The sequence below is a fragment of the Falco cherrug genome, chromosome 5 (genome assembly GCF_023634085.1).
Source record: "Falco cherrug isolate bFalChe1 chromosome 5, bFalChe1.pri, whole genome shotgun sequence".
Lineage (NCBI taxonomy): Eukaryota > Metazoa > Chordata > Aves > Falconiformes > Falconidae > Falco > Falco cherrug.
In genome coordinates, this window is record NC_073701.1 from 57,623,507 (window position 1) to 57,638,667 (window position 15,161).

Below are 15,161 nucleotides of genomic sequence, written 5' to 3' on the forward strand. Positions count from 1 at the left end.
ACTGTGGCTCACAGCCACAAACAAGTCACTTACTCTGAAACCGGCTGTGCAAAGCAAGCCACTATTCCAGAAAAAATATCAGGATATTATGAGGATAGCATTGCTGCCAGCATGGGGGAAAATAAGCTCAGCAGACTGCAAATTACATGAAGATGTGCAAATTAGCGTACAAAGTCTGTAGCCACATAGGCAATATTTATCAATTTGTTTTATTAAACATATATACATATTATATACAATTAAATAATGACAAATACTGTCTAAGCTACACACATTCATGCGCTCAGTTGCATGCATACAATTATAGATGCACAGGCATATATGCCTTTGTTCATGGGCTACTTTACCTCTCCGGGTCATACTCTTCTAATAACAGCTATTCTGGCTCACATTAGCCTTTAAATGCTACAACTGTTTGTACACTCAAAGAGATATGATTTGGGTCTCTGAAAGCATTCAAGAAAATGTGGCAAAATCTAGGACAATTCATTATATACAATTCTCTGTTTTTATGAGAACAAAATTTTATAGATTTAACTGGCACTTCCCCATCCAGGACTGTATTTTCTGACACTCCAGTATTTTGGGAATAACGAATTTTTCTGTCGGGTCACCAGCTTCAGACATTCTGTCTTTTGAACAGTAGCAGCTCAGGCTACTAAAGAAGTATATGCTGGGCAATTTACACTTCTTCCTCCTTGCAAATCTCCCAAGTAAAAGTAGCCAATCTTCTTGTCAGCATTAAAAAAAAAGGAAAATAGCTCTTTTTTCTTAATAAATATTATGGAAAAATATTTTGATGGTAACTTACCATTTCTTACAATAAAAAAATAAAGTCAATGCCCCCTTAATTGTTAATAAAAAATAGATTTAATTAAAGGACTAAAAATAACCTGAAGCTGCTCATGTCTCAGTTTTCCATTGAAAACTTTGACCATTTCTCTACTTTTTGCACACTTGGAAGGTTTTTGTGGGAACTAATAATTTTAGTCTCAATAAGACTGTCTTATTGTATTTCTTCCGCTAGTTAAAACAAGCTGAGTGAGCAGAATGAGTGAGGGCTATATGTTGCGTTCTTTGCATGCCTCAAGTTCTTACTAAAGCTATTATCTGTAGCAAGGAAGATATTAAACAGATACTGTCCAACAGCTTCATCTTAAAACACATTTTTTAAAATGGTTTAAAAATGGAATGGAGAAGTCATGATCTTTTCAACAAAATTCTGCAGAAACACTGAATGGCCAAAGTCATGGCATGCCTCCCTGAGGGACAAATAAAATGTGAGACTCTGTTGCCCCAGAGCTGTGCACAGATGCTGTGTGAGAGCATTTGGGCAAAAAGGATTGTATGGAGGTGCCAAGCTGTCTGTACAAATGGTCTCCTAAAACGGGGGGTTTAAGCACAATAAAGTTATTTCTTCTATCTTCCCTGCCTACGCAGCAGAATGGCAGAGAACTGATGGCATAACTGGTGGTAAAAGTATGTTGGATGCTTGTAATTTTTTTCAATTACACTGTCTAACCAGTTTTTGGTAAAACAACTGAGGGATTTATTTTTCTCAAGCAAATGACTTCTGTTATAAACCCTGGCTTTTAAAAGCTGAATAAAAGGGCTGCTTCATAGGATGCAATTATTCATAATGAAAAACTATTTAGACTAAGATGGCACTCATCATCTATTCTATTGACTTACATGCACAAATTGAAAACAAAATGAAACCCGAGGGATCACGTGCTCTGGCATGTTTAATAAGAACTGAATTCTTTCTATGTCTTTGTTAGACCTGTAGTATGCTCAAGGGGTTGTACAGGTCCTCCTGCTCTTACATGCCTTGTTAGAATATGCATTTCTGTGTGGCTCTATTTGTTAAATTTGAGCTATTAAACCAGTCTTAAAAAGTCTTCTTCATTTAGTTTAGTTTGCTAACGAGTTGTAAAAGCTAAAATAGCTGGGCTAAGGCTGAGCGAGGTAGTTGGCTATGTTACATTCCTCCTCTCTGGTACCCCCTGATAGCAGCTGGTAGCAAGGCACGTGGGGAAACTAGAATGGGACAAGCTTGTCCTTGTATTGCCCTTGTCACCTGATACTGTTCTTTTAGCAAAAAACATGAACAATCACTCTATATTCACCTTCTCCTTGCTATCATGATATTATAGGCTTCTGTTAGAGCCTCTCACAGTCTGTTTTCTAAGCAGAAGTGTCCTTGTCTATTCAGTAGCTCCTGACACAGAAGCTGCCCTAGTCAATGATCATGTTCACCACTTCTGTATGTGCTTTGAGAGGGAGAGGTCTGAGCAGCATGTGGTTGTGAATGCAATATACATTTTTCCAATGTCATAAAAATGTTTTCTATACTATTCTCTAGTTCTTCTCCCAAGATTCTTAGCTTTGAATTTCAGAACACATCAAAGTACACAGAACTTTCTCTTAAGTGCATAAAATTTTATTTACCAGCCCTGAATTTTCTCTGCCTCATCACCATCATGAGATCCTTCTGTAACTACTTTGAAGTCTATTTTAAATTTTACTACCCTCAGTAATTCAGTGTCATCATCAGACTTCTCCACCTCACTGTTTATTCCCGTTTCCAGATGACTTAAGAGCATCTTGGTCAGTATAAGCTCAGAATTGATGCCTCTGGGACTCCACTGGCCACCTCCTCTTACTCTGAGAAGCAACCGATCCTTCCAGATCTACACTGTGTTGGTTATTTCCCACTGTATTGCATTTGTTCCTGTAGCTATGGGCTTGTTTCTTTTTCATAATTCCTTACAATTATTCTGATTTAGACATCAGATTTCTAGGCCTACAGTTCTCTGGATCTCTCCTGGAGCCCTTCTGAAAAACTCCTGTTCCCTCTGGCTCTCTGATTCCTCAGCTGCTGGGGCCCAAGTGCTAGGTTACACCTGCCCAGTTAATACGTCAATATGAACTCCTTTAGGATTCCTGGGTGAATGTTAGCATATTCCAGTGAGTAGCTTTTATTCATTTTATTGATTTGTTCTAGAATCTCTTCCATTAATATTTCAATATCAGACAGATCCTCCAGTGACCTGTTTGAATCTATTCCTGCCACAGAGGTAGGAAATTCCGTAACTTCTTCTATGGCCAAAGCAGATGCAAATAATGCATTCACTTCTCTCCTATTGCTTCAACTTCTCCAAATCCCTTTTCTACCATTTTGGTCATCTATTGATCCTTGTACTCTTTGGTGAGCTTTGTGCTTTTGATCTAGTTAAAATGTAGTTATAATTATTATTATTTTTTTAAATTCAAAACCTTTTTTTTTTGGCCTGCCTTATTCAGCTTTCACATTTAACTAGCTTCATTTTATGCTCTGCTCTATTCCCCTTGTACAGTGTCTCCTTATTTCTGATAGTCTCTCTCATCTGGCTGTTTTGCAAATAGCAGTCTTTTTCAGGTCTTCTTAAAGTGCTGTGTAATAATGTGTTTTCCCTGACTGAATTTTTCTGCCCTGCCTTGTTTCTACCTAGCCACTGTGTTCATTTTAGATTCTTATCCTTTTTTATTAAACACACTTGTAGGACATTTCAGTGGTTTTGGTCTTGAGTATATTAGGCTTGCTGTATGCAGTGCTTGCTAAAGATATTTTGGGCTGACTGTGGGTGTCCCTGTTTGCTCCAAAAAGTCATTTATAGTGATTAAAAATGTAGGCTTCAAACTACAAACATACGTGATGTCTACATGGGAATAAACAAAATCTCCAATTATTACTGTGTTTTCTGTCATCATAGTCTTTTATAATCTCTTTGAAACTGTCACAGTATTACAGTCCTGGCTGTTTGTACTGTAACTGTAATATGACATTTATCCCATCTATGAATGGGACTTCCAACCAAGAGGAATCTGTATTATCCATGGATATAACTGACTGACTTATCTGTCTTTACCGCATAAACGTAAAACGCCACCTTGAAACTATCTCCTCTGCCCTTCAGAAATGATTTGTACCTTGACATTAAAGTGTGGCCCAGTTATATTTTCCCCACAGTTTCTGTTGTGCCAATTATGTCAAAAAACATCATTTAAAGCTTGTTGTTAAACTCACCATGAATTCCGTTTGAAGTAAATGAGAACATGCAACTGCGTCTTGAAGCTGCTGCCGTGTCAGGACACGGCCGGCTGACTGTAGGTATTCCATCGCTACTTTTTCCCGTGGGGTTGGCACAGCGACGAAAGGTTCAACACTTCCCAAACAGCTCATATCCAAAGTCAGTGAGACATTGGATCCTCGCCTGTGTTAGAAAATAATTAAAACAGTTAAATAGATCTGTATTACTCTAAGTCCCATCCTCACGCAGCTGATCCTCAGTTATTTATGCACCCTGACTTTCCGTATAGTCACTGGGGAAATCTGGGTATGCAAACACTTCAAGACTGGTTTTACTGGCAGCACTGGGTGTGTGGACAGAAATCCAAGATTTTATATACCATTATCCTCTTGAATCTAACAACCAGTGCTGCAAGAACAGCATGCTGGGGAGCAACTATTTGGATTATTCTTAGAAGTAGAAACTGCTCCCTATGTGCTACGTAATTGTTATGGGTGTCAAATGTGAAAGTGATATCTTTAATAGAAGAAGAAATGTTTCACAGAAAAAAAGGGGGGATATACTTCTAACTGATACATATAGCAACCTGGAAATAAATTCACAATTATGTCAGCTATACGTTAATATAAGAATCTACTCAAATTAAATGTATAGAATGGAGGGAGGAAAAGTGATAAAATCAGCAGAAATAAGTTGCAAGGCCGTGCAAACATTGCGTCTTCCAAGACAGTGGACAATGTCTCACGTAAAGTAGGAAAGAAGGGAGAGGCAATAAATCACAATAAATGAGCTGCATCCCAGGAGGAGGAATGGTCGCAGACTCAGAGAGGTTATTCGGAAAGGCCAAACATCTCTTGCAGGACAATCAAGCTCATCAACGTTTCACATTTCCACAGGAAAATAAAACTCATTTCAACAACACCTTTGAACCATGAAAATACAAAGCCCACTTCTGTGTGCTTGGTATGAGTGCTACTCTTTTTGTTGCTTTCTTCAAACAACACTTAACAAAACTGTCTTTTTTCAGTTTCAATCCATCGATCACGTTACCTACTCAGCCCTTAACTTTAGGCATATTGATTGCAATAAATCCATGCTCTGTGAATTATGATGATTAGACACACATCTGTAGGCATTAATCAAAGTTTTTCTGTTTACTAATCAGAAACCAGTACTAAAGACTGTAAGATTCAGCTGTCTGAACTGGGCTACTTATGCCCAGCTCAATGTAAATGTCTCTAACATTTACCGAGCAGCTATGCACGTATAGATATATGACAATGCAAGTTGCATTCCTACCTCCACACATTATCAACTCTGTCAATGTATGCCTACAGGGGAGTTCTTTAAGCTCTTAGTTGCTCTACTACGCTCCGATATATACAACCACAATGTAAGATCTCTGTCTCAAGTCTCTCCTAATAGCCATCCTGCCAGATCAGAATACAACTCTACACCTTGCCCATTTTTAAAATCACGTATGCCAGTGATTAACCATTTACTGGTTAATCCATTATTCAGTGACTCCAGCTTTCCTGCTGGAACTCTGTGTGGTTGCGTGCATTTCTTATCTGCAGGAGAGCTCCTGCTGGGTGAGTGTGACTGCACATCGCTCTGGACACTGAGTTGTTGTTAAGATACAACTGTCCCTTTCACAGTAATACCACATATTTTTATAAATATCACACAGACATCACCGGATAGTATCTGTGGGGCAAGTGCTATTAATATTGGGGGAATGCTTTCCCCTAGTCCGCAGCAAAAGTCGCTTGTGTTAGTACTTGCTTTTTACTGCCCTTTCATTATTTATTGGTGGCCCATAGGTATTTGTATGCACATGTATTTGAGCAAATTACTTGTCTTTTCAGACACCGTGATTCCTTCCGTAGTGCTGGTGTTGCTGTTCAGTTTTCTGATCTTATTCTGCCACCAGAATAAGTACTCTTAGAGTTTATCACTTTCTTCTTTGTTTGTAACTATGTGAACATAACATTTTTTGTTCTGACACAACTGCCATGCACTTTCCTTCCTCTTATACATGTCAGCAGACCCTTCAGTAATTTTATTTTAAATCAGACCATTTCTATCACGTCAGTCTTCATGAATAGAAATGATGTGATTCAGGCACTCACCTGTCACTTAGCAAAACACAAAGCAACAATGGCCCAGAGACAAGACCACCTGGTGGAATCAGTGAATCTCACATTGTGCCATGGTGTCCATAATCCTATTTCAGCTTAGGCGATGGGTGGGTGAGAGCAAGAGCTGTGCTGCCCAGGCCCGCGGATGGTAACAGTGAGTCAGCGACAGAAGCAGAGGCAGGAGAGCCAAGGCAGCTGCAGGCAGCTGGCCGCCTCCAAGGGTAGATGGGGACAATTTCTGCTGGCAGAGGGAAGTATGTGTGGTATGATTCTGCTAATTTTGCTAGGAGGTAGGCAGAAGTGTAGTAGCATCCTGAGCAGAAATGACTAGTAACTAGATACATGCATAGGCTACCAGTAGTGCCCTGTGGCTTGCTACACACCTGCATCACACCAAAGCCCCAGCCAGTGGTACCAGTGCTCATACCCAAATCCAGAGCCGTGACAGCCTGGGAGGTGAACCTGCTCTGGTGGCCACTTTCTGCCAGACCCGTCGTTAGGGTCCTGGCTCACGTACACATCCCTGCTCCCCGGGGCCTGCCCCTGCTGCGGGGGAAGCCAGTCTCCCGGCTCCATGCTGCTTCTCAAGGAAAACATCCTGTTAGACCACTTTCTCACAAAAATCCTTCTGCGAAAGCACCTCTTCTGACCACGACTAGCAATTTGTTCCATGGAAAAAGGCAGTCCCTCAAACAGGTGGCTCTGAGGGCGCACATCACAAATCCAGTCTTTCAAAAACAATCCAGAAATCCACAGAAGAGGTGTGCAATGAACCCCTCCAAAACTGTTTAGGCTACTTTCGTTGAGAAATGGGTAGTGATTTAGACCCAGACATACTTCTGGGAGAGCCTACTGAGATTTCCTAATACAGAGGAAAAGTATTTGCATTGTTCAGTAACAAAGTACTGTGAAAATGTTAATATTTTCTTTGGCTTTTGCATTGTTATAATGGACAGTCTTGGCAAAAAGGCTATTTCCTTTTTAACAACAACAAAAAATATACCTGATCTAATTATAACTTTGAGTTTACAGCTTTACCATTTATGGGGAATATTGACGAATACCGGTGTTGAGAATCAAATAACTTATTCTGGAGAGAAGAAATAGTTTTTAGGTGCATATTTAACACATTAAAAGCTACACATTGAATAACAACTGAATACAGGGCAGAAAATAATTAACTAATCTTCTCTTTTACTACTAAGTGGAAAGAGGCTGGGTAGTGAAGCCCACCTTTTACCACTTTACTTGAGAGACTGCACAAGGCTGCTCACAAAGCAACAAGGAGGTACCATCTATAACAAAGCCCATTTTTGCTAACTATCCCATCTCCAATAGGTTTTGTGTAAAGAAATCGCATCAGACCCATGACAGTTCAAGTCAGACAACTTATTTTTCTTGGAAAGAGAGAAAGAGATATATCTCCTAACTACATACAGTTATCTTACCATTACAAATTAAACTAAAGAAGCCATAGACATGGGTTTTCCCCTATTCCTGAATATTTGCAACCCTTTTTTACCTTCTGTGTAACTTTATGTTCCCCATGTTAATAGTCTGGGCCAAATTAGAGAAGATTTTATTATGGTACACCTCCCCCGGCATCACCTTGAGGTCATGTCTTGATGGGGAAGAGCATCATGTGAGGAATGTGAGGAATTCTAAACATTCGTGACAACATTACATTAAAATCGTCATGAGACTAACTCTTCCAAAGTTTCACCCACCTCAACACTGGGTATGTGAATAATATTCACATATGCAAATATTCACATAATATGCAATCAGGAAACCACTTGTGCCTGTGTATTGTCTAGTATCCCAGAGGGGGGTCTCACCACATACTTACAGCCTTCTTTTCAATTGGGTAATAGGAACAAGTCCACTGATGGGAATCCACTGGAGTATTTTTAATAATACATTTATAGAAGCAGATTTCATTACAGACCATATAAAGAAAAAAAAAAAAAAAGATTAATGCAATATTTGTTTGAAAACTCAAAAGGAAGCTCCACCTGTCCACCTTGGAGGGCCACCAGGTTACTAAAGCCTATTAATCATTAGTGAGGTCATTTCCAGGTCTTCCCTGACCCTAAAATTAAGCCATAGCTGGTGATTATAAAAACCCAATTACCCAACATGTTTTCCCAGTTGTTTATTTAAGCTGGGTAATTTCTTTAAATACACATTCCCATGTTTATTCAGCACTCCTGAAAAATGCAACGCCCAGATTCCCGGTCCTGGGCTTTTCAATCTCTCTAGTGGTTTTGGAAGTAGCAGTGATGGCTGCTGCCTTCCAAGAGCCATTGTCCTCTGACCCCAGCACTGCAGACGCGGGAGGCGCTTCCTTCTGTGCCCTTGGTCCTCTGTCCCTCTGCCGAGCTCCTGCGTGGCCGAGGCGGGAGCTGTGTCAGCCGTGCAGGTGGAAGGAAGCCATTAATTAGCGGCAAGAGTGGTGCTGGCTGCGGCCGCTGGGGAAGGAGTTTGCTTTGCGTCCTCAGGTCCCACTTGTACCAGGGGATGTGCCGCAGGGCTGTTCTCCCTGGGTTTTACTGCAGGGATAATGGGAAAAACACCACGATTCCCCTGTGCGTTTTACTTCTCTAGTGCTCACAGACTAGGTTTAGACTTGGGTGCTGATCCTCTTCTCTTGCTGGTCCATCTCATCAGCAAATGCACTGAATTCAGGTGGGTTTTGCATTGCTGCAGTTGCACTGGGAGAGCACAGTTAGGCACATGGTTTCCACCACTTACTATGTTACTGGTGCCAGACTTCACCTGCTTATCTGGTTTTATGTTTCTGTGGAGTAATTCAAAGGAAACACCCCCATGCATTTGTAAAAAAGGAGAATGGAAAGAAACCATGGGTCTCAGCTTTCCTGCTGCTTTTAGCAAAATAGCTAAGAGAAAATATGGTCATGTAGATGACCAAATATGATACGTAAAGCTGCGGAGGGGAATGAAAAGCACAGTTAACCAGAAAAAGACATCATGTTATTGTTATTAATCCTGTATTTTGATATGAAATAAATCAAAGTAGCATACTGCATAACACCTATTGACTTCATCAAGAAAAATCAGTTTTGAAAAAAGCGTAAGTGGAAAAGCAGCAAGAGAGGGGTTAAAATAATCTTTGCAAAGGACTGAACATAGTGCCATTTTCTTTCAGCCTGGGGCAAACAGTAACACAGATCTTCTAATATATGACTGAGATATTTCTTCACAAATCCAGATTTATAACATCCATTAAGTCAGTCAGAAGGTTAAGAAATTACTCTCATTTGAAGTGAATCATAATTTGTTAAGTTTTAAATTAGCATTCACGTATTGTTAAATAGTTGCTTCTAACAAGCATAAGAACGATTTATATGTTTTTTAAAAATGCATATATATGATTCTTGCTCTGTACATGCCAGCCTGAAATCTATATCATCATCTTGTACTGCTTATGATACTGGATGTCTTGGGAAAGTAGGGCTGAATGAGAGTATGGTTACATTGACAAGTGTGGGAATCTCTCATGTTTTTTCTGACCATCAGCACACTATCATCTCAAACAAGTCTTCTAAGCATGTGGTAAAACTCCATTATTGACGACGCAAAATTAAAACCAGCAGATTTATTTTTTCCTAGGTCTATGTTCTTTTATTGGAAATGGAGATCTCATAAGTTTGAGTTTTCTGTTGTGCTGCAGCACATATCAGAGAGTATTCTGATAGAAAACCCCATCAGTTCTGATAATATACAATACCCGTTCATGTAGTTATCCTCTTATTTACTCCTACTTTCAACAAAGGTCAATCAGTATCATCGGTATTAGTCTGAGAAAATAATGAATAAAAATTAATTATGTAACTATGTGAATGTCATCTTAATAAAGAAATATTTGCACACAGTACTTATTGTATATAATGTAATTTTTATTTTTACACTCCTAGGTGCCCTATGAAGCATTGTTACACACATACTATGCTTGGCAGATCTATGATGATGACTCAGTTTCCCAAATGATCTCTGCTTTTCTTGCTGACAGTTCTGGGTTGGTGTTGGTTTTCACTTGAACAAGTGCTGTAGCTTTTAGGAACCCATTCAGACCTGGGGTTATTGACACTTTTAAACAAACCAAACTTACATCACAGCCAAGCTGAAAATCAGAAAGCTGCAATCAACCAATTAACAAGGCCAAAGAACTAGAGTTAGAAGCAGGACTAAAACCCAAGGTTCCCTAAATTCATGTCATTTCTCAAGTTACCTTAAGTCATTTAGCAATCAACTGTCATAAGCACTCTTCTCTAAAGGAAATTACTCTTCAATTGTTTTCAAGATTCGGATTATTTATGCAAATCATTTACTTAAAAAAACAACAGCAGAGGAATACAAGCTGATTTTGACAGAAATTATGTAACTATGAATACAAAATGATGGATCTGCTTTGCATTAAAGGATAATATGCATCATGGACAGTCTAAATTGATACAGCCCGATACCCTGAAGGACCTGTTCCACTCAGCTCATGTTTGGTCATTTTGCAGCAATTTTACTATGCATGAAAATATAAAATGCAGGACCAGAGTTTCAGCTTCGGCACTTCGGTGTGCAGGTGGTCAAAACCTTCCTGCTCTCCCCTGAAATACCAGTGCTACTTAAACCACCAGAAGTTACCTACTGACCTCCTATCATGCCTAGGAACAGTGGACCTCTCTTTATAGGCTCCTGGCCTCATTTCCAAAGCCTCCTTCCTCTGGCTCTGATTCTTCCTCTCCATAGAGGAGATCCTGGACAGGTAGGGAGATATTAGCCCGATGTTTCCACAAGCATGCTTAACAATTCAGTCATTAATATTACTGATATTTATAATATTTCTACTCTGCCTTACAATCATCTGCACCTAAGACAAACCCTGTAAGCCATTTTTGTGGGCAGCCCAATCTCCCAACTAGAGGACCTCATCTACAGTGCAGAGGGAGTAATCAGGGTCTAACACCGAAGCTAAGTCCTACCACCAGAAAGCCATGGATGGAAGATATTTAAGCTCAGGACTATAAGGGAGGCAATAGGATGAAGCATGCTGATCCTATGTATCTTCCTGAAAAGAACATCTGCCATTTCTGCTCATGTTTGCTCTACCACACGGTTCTCCTCATACTTGTTCCAGTGTTGCATTATTATTTTTTCCCACTTACTTGTCACTTGAAAAACTGATGCTTCCTGCCTCTTACCCTGAGGAATGTGTCTGGAAGTGCGACAACAAGCTGTGTGCCTACTGGAAGGAGATGAAGAGGGGTATATGGCTGCTGTAAGGCAAGACTTCTAATCCTCTGCAGCTTCCTAGCCAGTTCCTGGCAGAACCTGGTAGCATCCTCCAGTCCTCTCTCAGTCCATAGAAACTGATCAGGAGCCTCTTAAATAGCTTTTCTGGAAAGTGGAGGCACTTCATGTTCTCTCCAGAGGGTGTGATCTTGTTCCCACAGCCACAAGTGAGAGCAGACCAATACCTCTAGCACTAAATTGCAAACAATTTGCAGGATCTACTCACACCTCAGCATGTCAAAATGAACTGAGGAAATGGTTTTGACAAGTATTTCTGGACTAAGTTTTAAGCAATCAGTATCTGGTTAGGACAGGAATGGTTCAATATCCTGTAGAGGAAAACAGCTGACATGAGAGTAGTTTCAACTTTCCCTCTTTTAATCATGCTTTCTAATGTACTGCCAATTCACTCCTGTTCTGCCCTCGATAAGGCTACGCCACTGGGCTACGGGAACTGACTGTTCAAAAATGCAAAGCTTATACAGCCTCCCATCTTTTCCTGTAGATTATTTCTACAATCAAATTGCATTTTGTCACGCAAACTTTTCTCTCCAATAAAATCTGAATGGTAACATAAAGCTCCATTTCTGATTCATATTCACATATACATGTTTTCAGCATGAGTGAAAACTGAGTTAAATGTTCAGAAGTAAAAATAAATGAAGAGGCTAATTTGTTGTGCTTATTTGAGCTTTTTTTCAAAGAGCTGAAAAATGTTTACTAATTTATTGCTAATTTGCTTTAGAGGATAGAGCTTTAATTGAATGCAGTCTTGTTTATTGCTATTATCTGCTTGCATTGAAGCATTACTCTATTTCATACTGGAGGCCTCACTGCAGAAACATACTAGATGACCTGTTCTCTCTCCGATTGATGCACATGCTAATTTGAACCAAGCTACAATGAATATAAACAAAATGGATTACAAGAATAGGGAAATGGAAAAGAAGATGGAGAGGAGTAACAGTTAGCTTCTAGCATTGCACAGATTAAACTAATGCACAGATTAATGCATTTATTTAAGGTAAGGCAACCAGAGCTGTTAAAAATCCCCACATATCCTGTCTGCTGTATCTTTTGCTTGAAAATCAGAGAAAAAAAATCAATCTGCAATATACTTTTTGTCACACTTGCACGAATTGCCCCTCTACGATTTCAGTTCATAAGTACTGCCATGATGCACTGGAGAAGCTGTGGCCAGGCACCATAATTTCCCATTTAGATCTCTTGTCCAGGTGCAAAGCCTGATTACTTTTCCCAGCACATGCAAGGCTCACTTCTTTGCTGAGCACTACAGCATGCCTGGAGGGTGCTTGCCTGCAATATTCAGAGAACTGTAGCCTATCTAAGAGAACTAATCTAATAAATGAGAATGGAGAGGTGCAATGCTACAGCAACAGCTTCTAGGAAGTGTTTTTTTTAAAAGTGCTTAACAGATTTTTCCCTATTTAGTTGGTCAGCCCTATGGTAAACAAATAAATCATGGACTGATCTTAGATTTTTCAGCTTTTAGATAAAAAAAGTGTTTGAGGGTTGTGTCATCATGTGTGCCACCCCCCCCCCCCCAAAAAAAAAAAACCAACCAAAAAAACCCCCCCCTTACCAATAGGTCTATTTAGCTTCATGTGTTCTATACTAATTAATCTCTTATGCACAAACTCTACCTCTGTCCTGCACCTGCTGCTCATTTAAGGAATATAATCTACAACCCTTAGATGCGAAAAAGCAAATATATAGCCTACTCACACATTAATGTCCTTCAGTACTCTTTTGAGGCTTTAACCAAAAGCAGCTGACCTGGAAAAAGACATGGGTAGGAGTATTCTTAATGTAAATGGGCAGTATCTTCCGACAGTATCAGTAAGAGAGAATTATCTTTTATTGTGACTTGAAGACTAATCAGTACAATGAGTTCTTTCCTAGTGCCTTTGCCGTTTGGGAAAGACAGGAAGGAACATCTGGGAAAAGAGGCGTTTACTACACCCTGTCAACCTTAAGATAATAAAAAAGCACATTCCTTGTTTATTTGACTTGGTCTTCATTATCTTTAAACTACTGCAAGTGTCACACAGATTTCTAAGCAGAAAAATTAATTGTTAGTGCACTTCGAAGAAATTACTAAGCAGCAGCAGTTCCTGCAGAATGTAAAACCTCCAGACCCATACCATCGCTCAACGAAGCTGCGCCATCTATGGACACTTCTGAAGGGAGCCACAAAACTGCTCCACTCAGTCACACCGCGGATGAAGCACCTCAAGCTGCCCGTACAGACCAAAAATCCTTTTAGCTCACACACTTTGGAAGGCACAGTCCCATTTCTGGAGTGACTTACGTGCTAAGTTATACTACGAGTTGATGGGATTTAGGCTTTTAGAGACAGGAACAGTTTATGTGCACTCAGGTCAGCCATTTAGCTGCTTCTGAAGTTTCCAGAGCTTACACCTAAGCTAGGTACAAAAAACTTTCTCTCTTCCAGCTTTTTTTTTTCTTTTTGTTCCCCCCCCCCCCCCAATTCATTTTAGTAGTCCGACTTTCCAGCCTTGCCTTCTACAGAAAGGGTTGCTCAAACAAGTGTATTAATGTGCAAAGTGCCTGGATTCCCTCTGAAAATGAAGTGTAGAAAATCCACTTAGGCTTGCTATTTGAAATGGAGCAATGCTTGACTGCTATTAGAAGACAGCTGTAAGTGTCTACATACCCAGGCCTACTTTATCTTGCACTTCAGAGATTAGATAGACCTTTAAAAGAGGTATTGCCAAGCTGTACAGTCCCATTTAGGGCTGAGCAGCTGATGAGGAACCAACAGGTAAGTAACCTGGAGTTCCTTTCTATGGAGCTCAGTAGATCCCTTGAAGGTCAAGGCCTTGGCCACTGCCTACCTTCATCAGAGATGTTCCTATAGGGGAGTGCATAAGCTGAGCTCTAGGGGAGGGAAATGCACCTGTACCTGTGCCCAGAGATGAAGACACAGACCAGAACGAAGGCTTTCTCGATCCACTCTTCCTCATATGCACCATGAATGAGTCAGTACAGACTGGAAATTTCAGAGCGAAATAATTATAATTGCTTCAGATTCATAGTTCTGTATTAGCAAAGGAATCATGACATTAAGGAACTTAAATCACTTTATTTAAATTTACTTCTTTGAATCTGAATGGAGGAGGGAAATGTGAGGACTCCAATAAAAGCACTGTTACTCTAAATGCACATTGCGTTATGAAATAAAGAAAAAGAAGGAGAAGTCATATCTGAAGGATAAACCAAACTCCCTCCCAGCTCAGCTTCCACCCCATCTATCTCAGTACAAACATTCCCAACACACAAGGCTCCATACAGCTGATGATGTAACACGGGTCAGATTAGCATATATTGAAGGGAGTGGTGTAGAAATATGAACGTAAACTTGGTGTACTGTGTAAGACCAAAGGTTGCCCAATATCCCGTTTCCAACAATGGCCAGCAAGAGGAGGCTTAGGGAAAGAATGCAAGAACAAAGCAAGCAGGAATCACCCATTACTTAATTAACACCATTACTTATTTTTAGTATGCCCTCTAGCTTCTGGCAATCCATAGTTTAGGACTGTCGTGAACCAAGGTTGCTTCCACATCTTTGTGTCTGGTGTCTTCTTTTCTGGGG

The 15,161-nt window shown here is 40.0% G+C and overlaps 1 protein-coding gene across 3 annotated transcripts in view; it reads right to left on the reverse strand.

Moving 5' to 3' along the window:
- Nucleotides 1-15,161, reverse strand: part of PTPRR (protein tyrosine phosphatase receptor type R) — a 148,351-nt gene that overhangs the window by 31,866 nt on the left and 101,324 nt on the right. For all 3 annotated transcript variants that reach the window (XM_055712525.1, XM_055712523.1, XM_027811802.2), the window contains one exon: nucleotides 4,070-4,256. In XM_055712525.1, coding sequence (XP_055568500.1) covers nucleotides 4,070-4,256 — 187 coding nt within the window. The remainder of the gene's footprint in view (nucleotides 1-4,069; nucleotides 4,257-15,161) is intronic.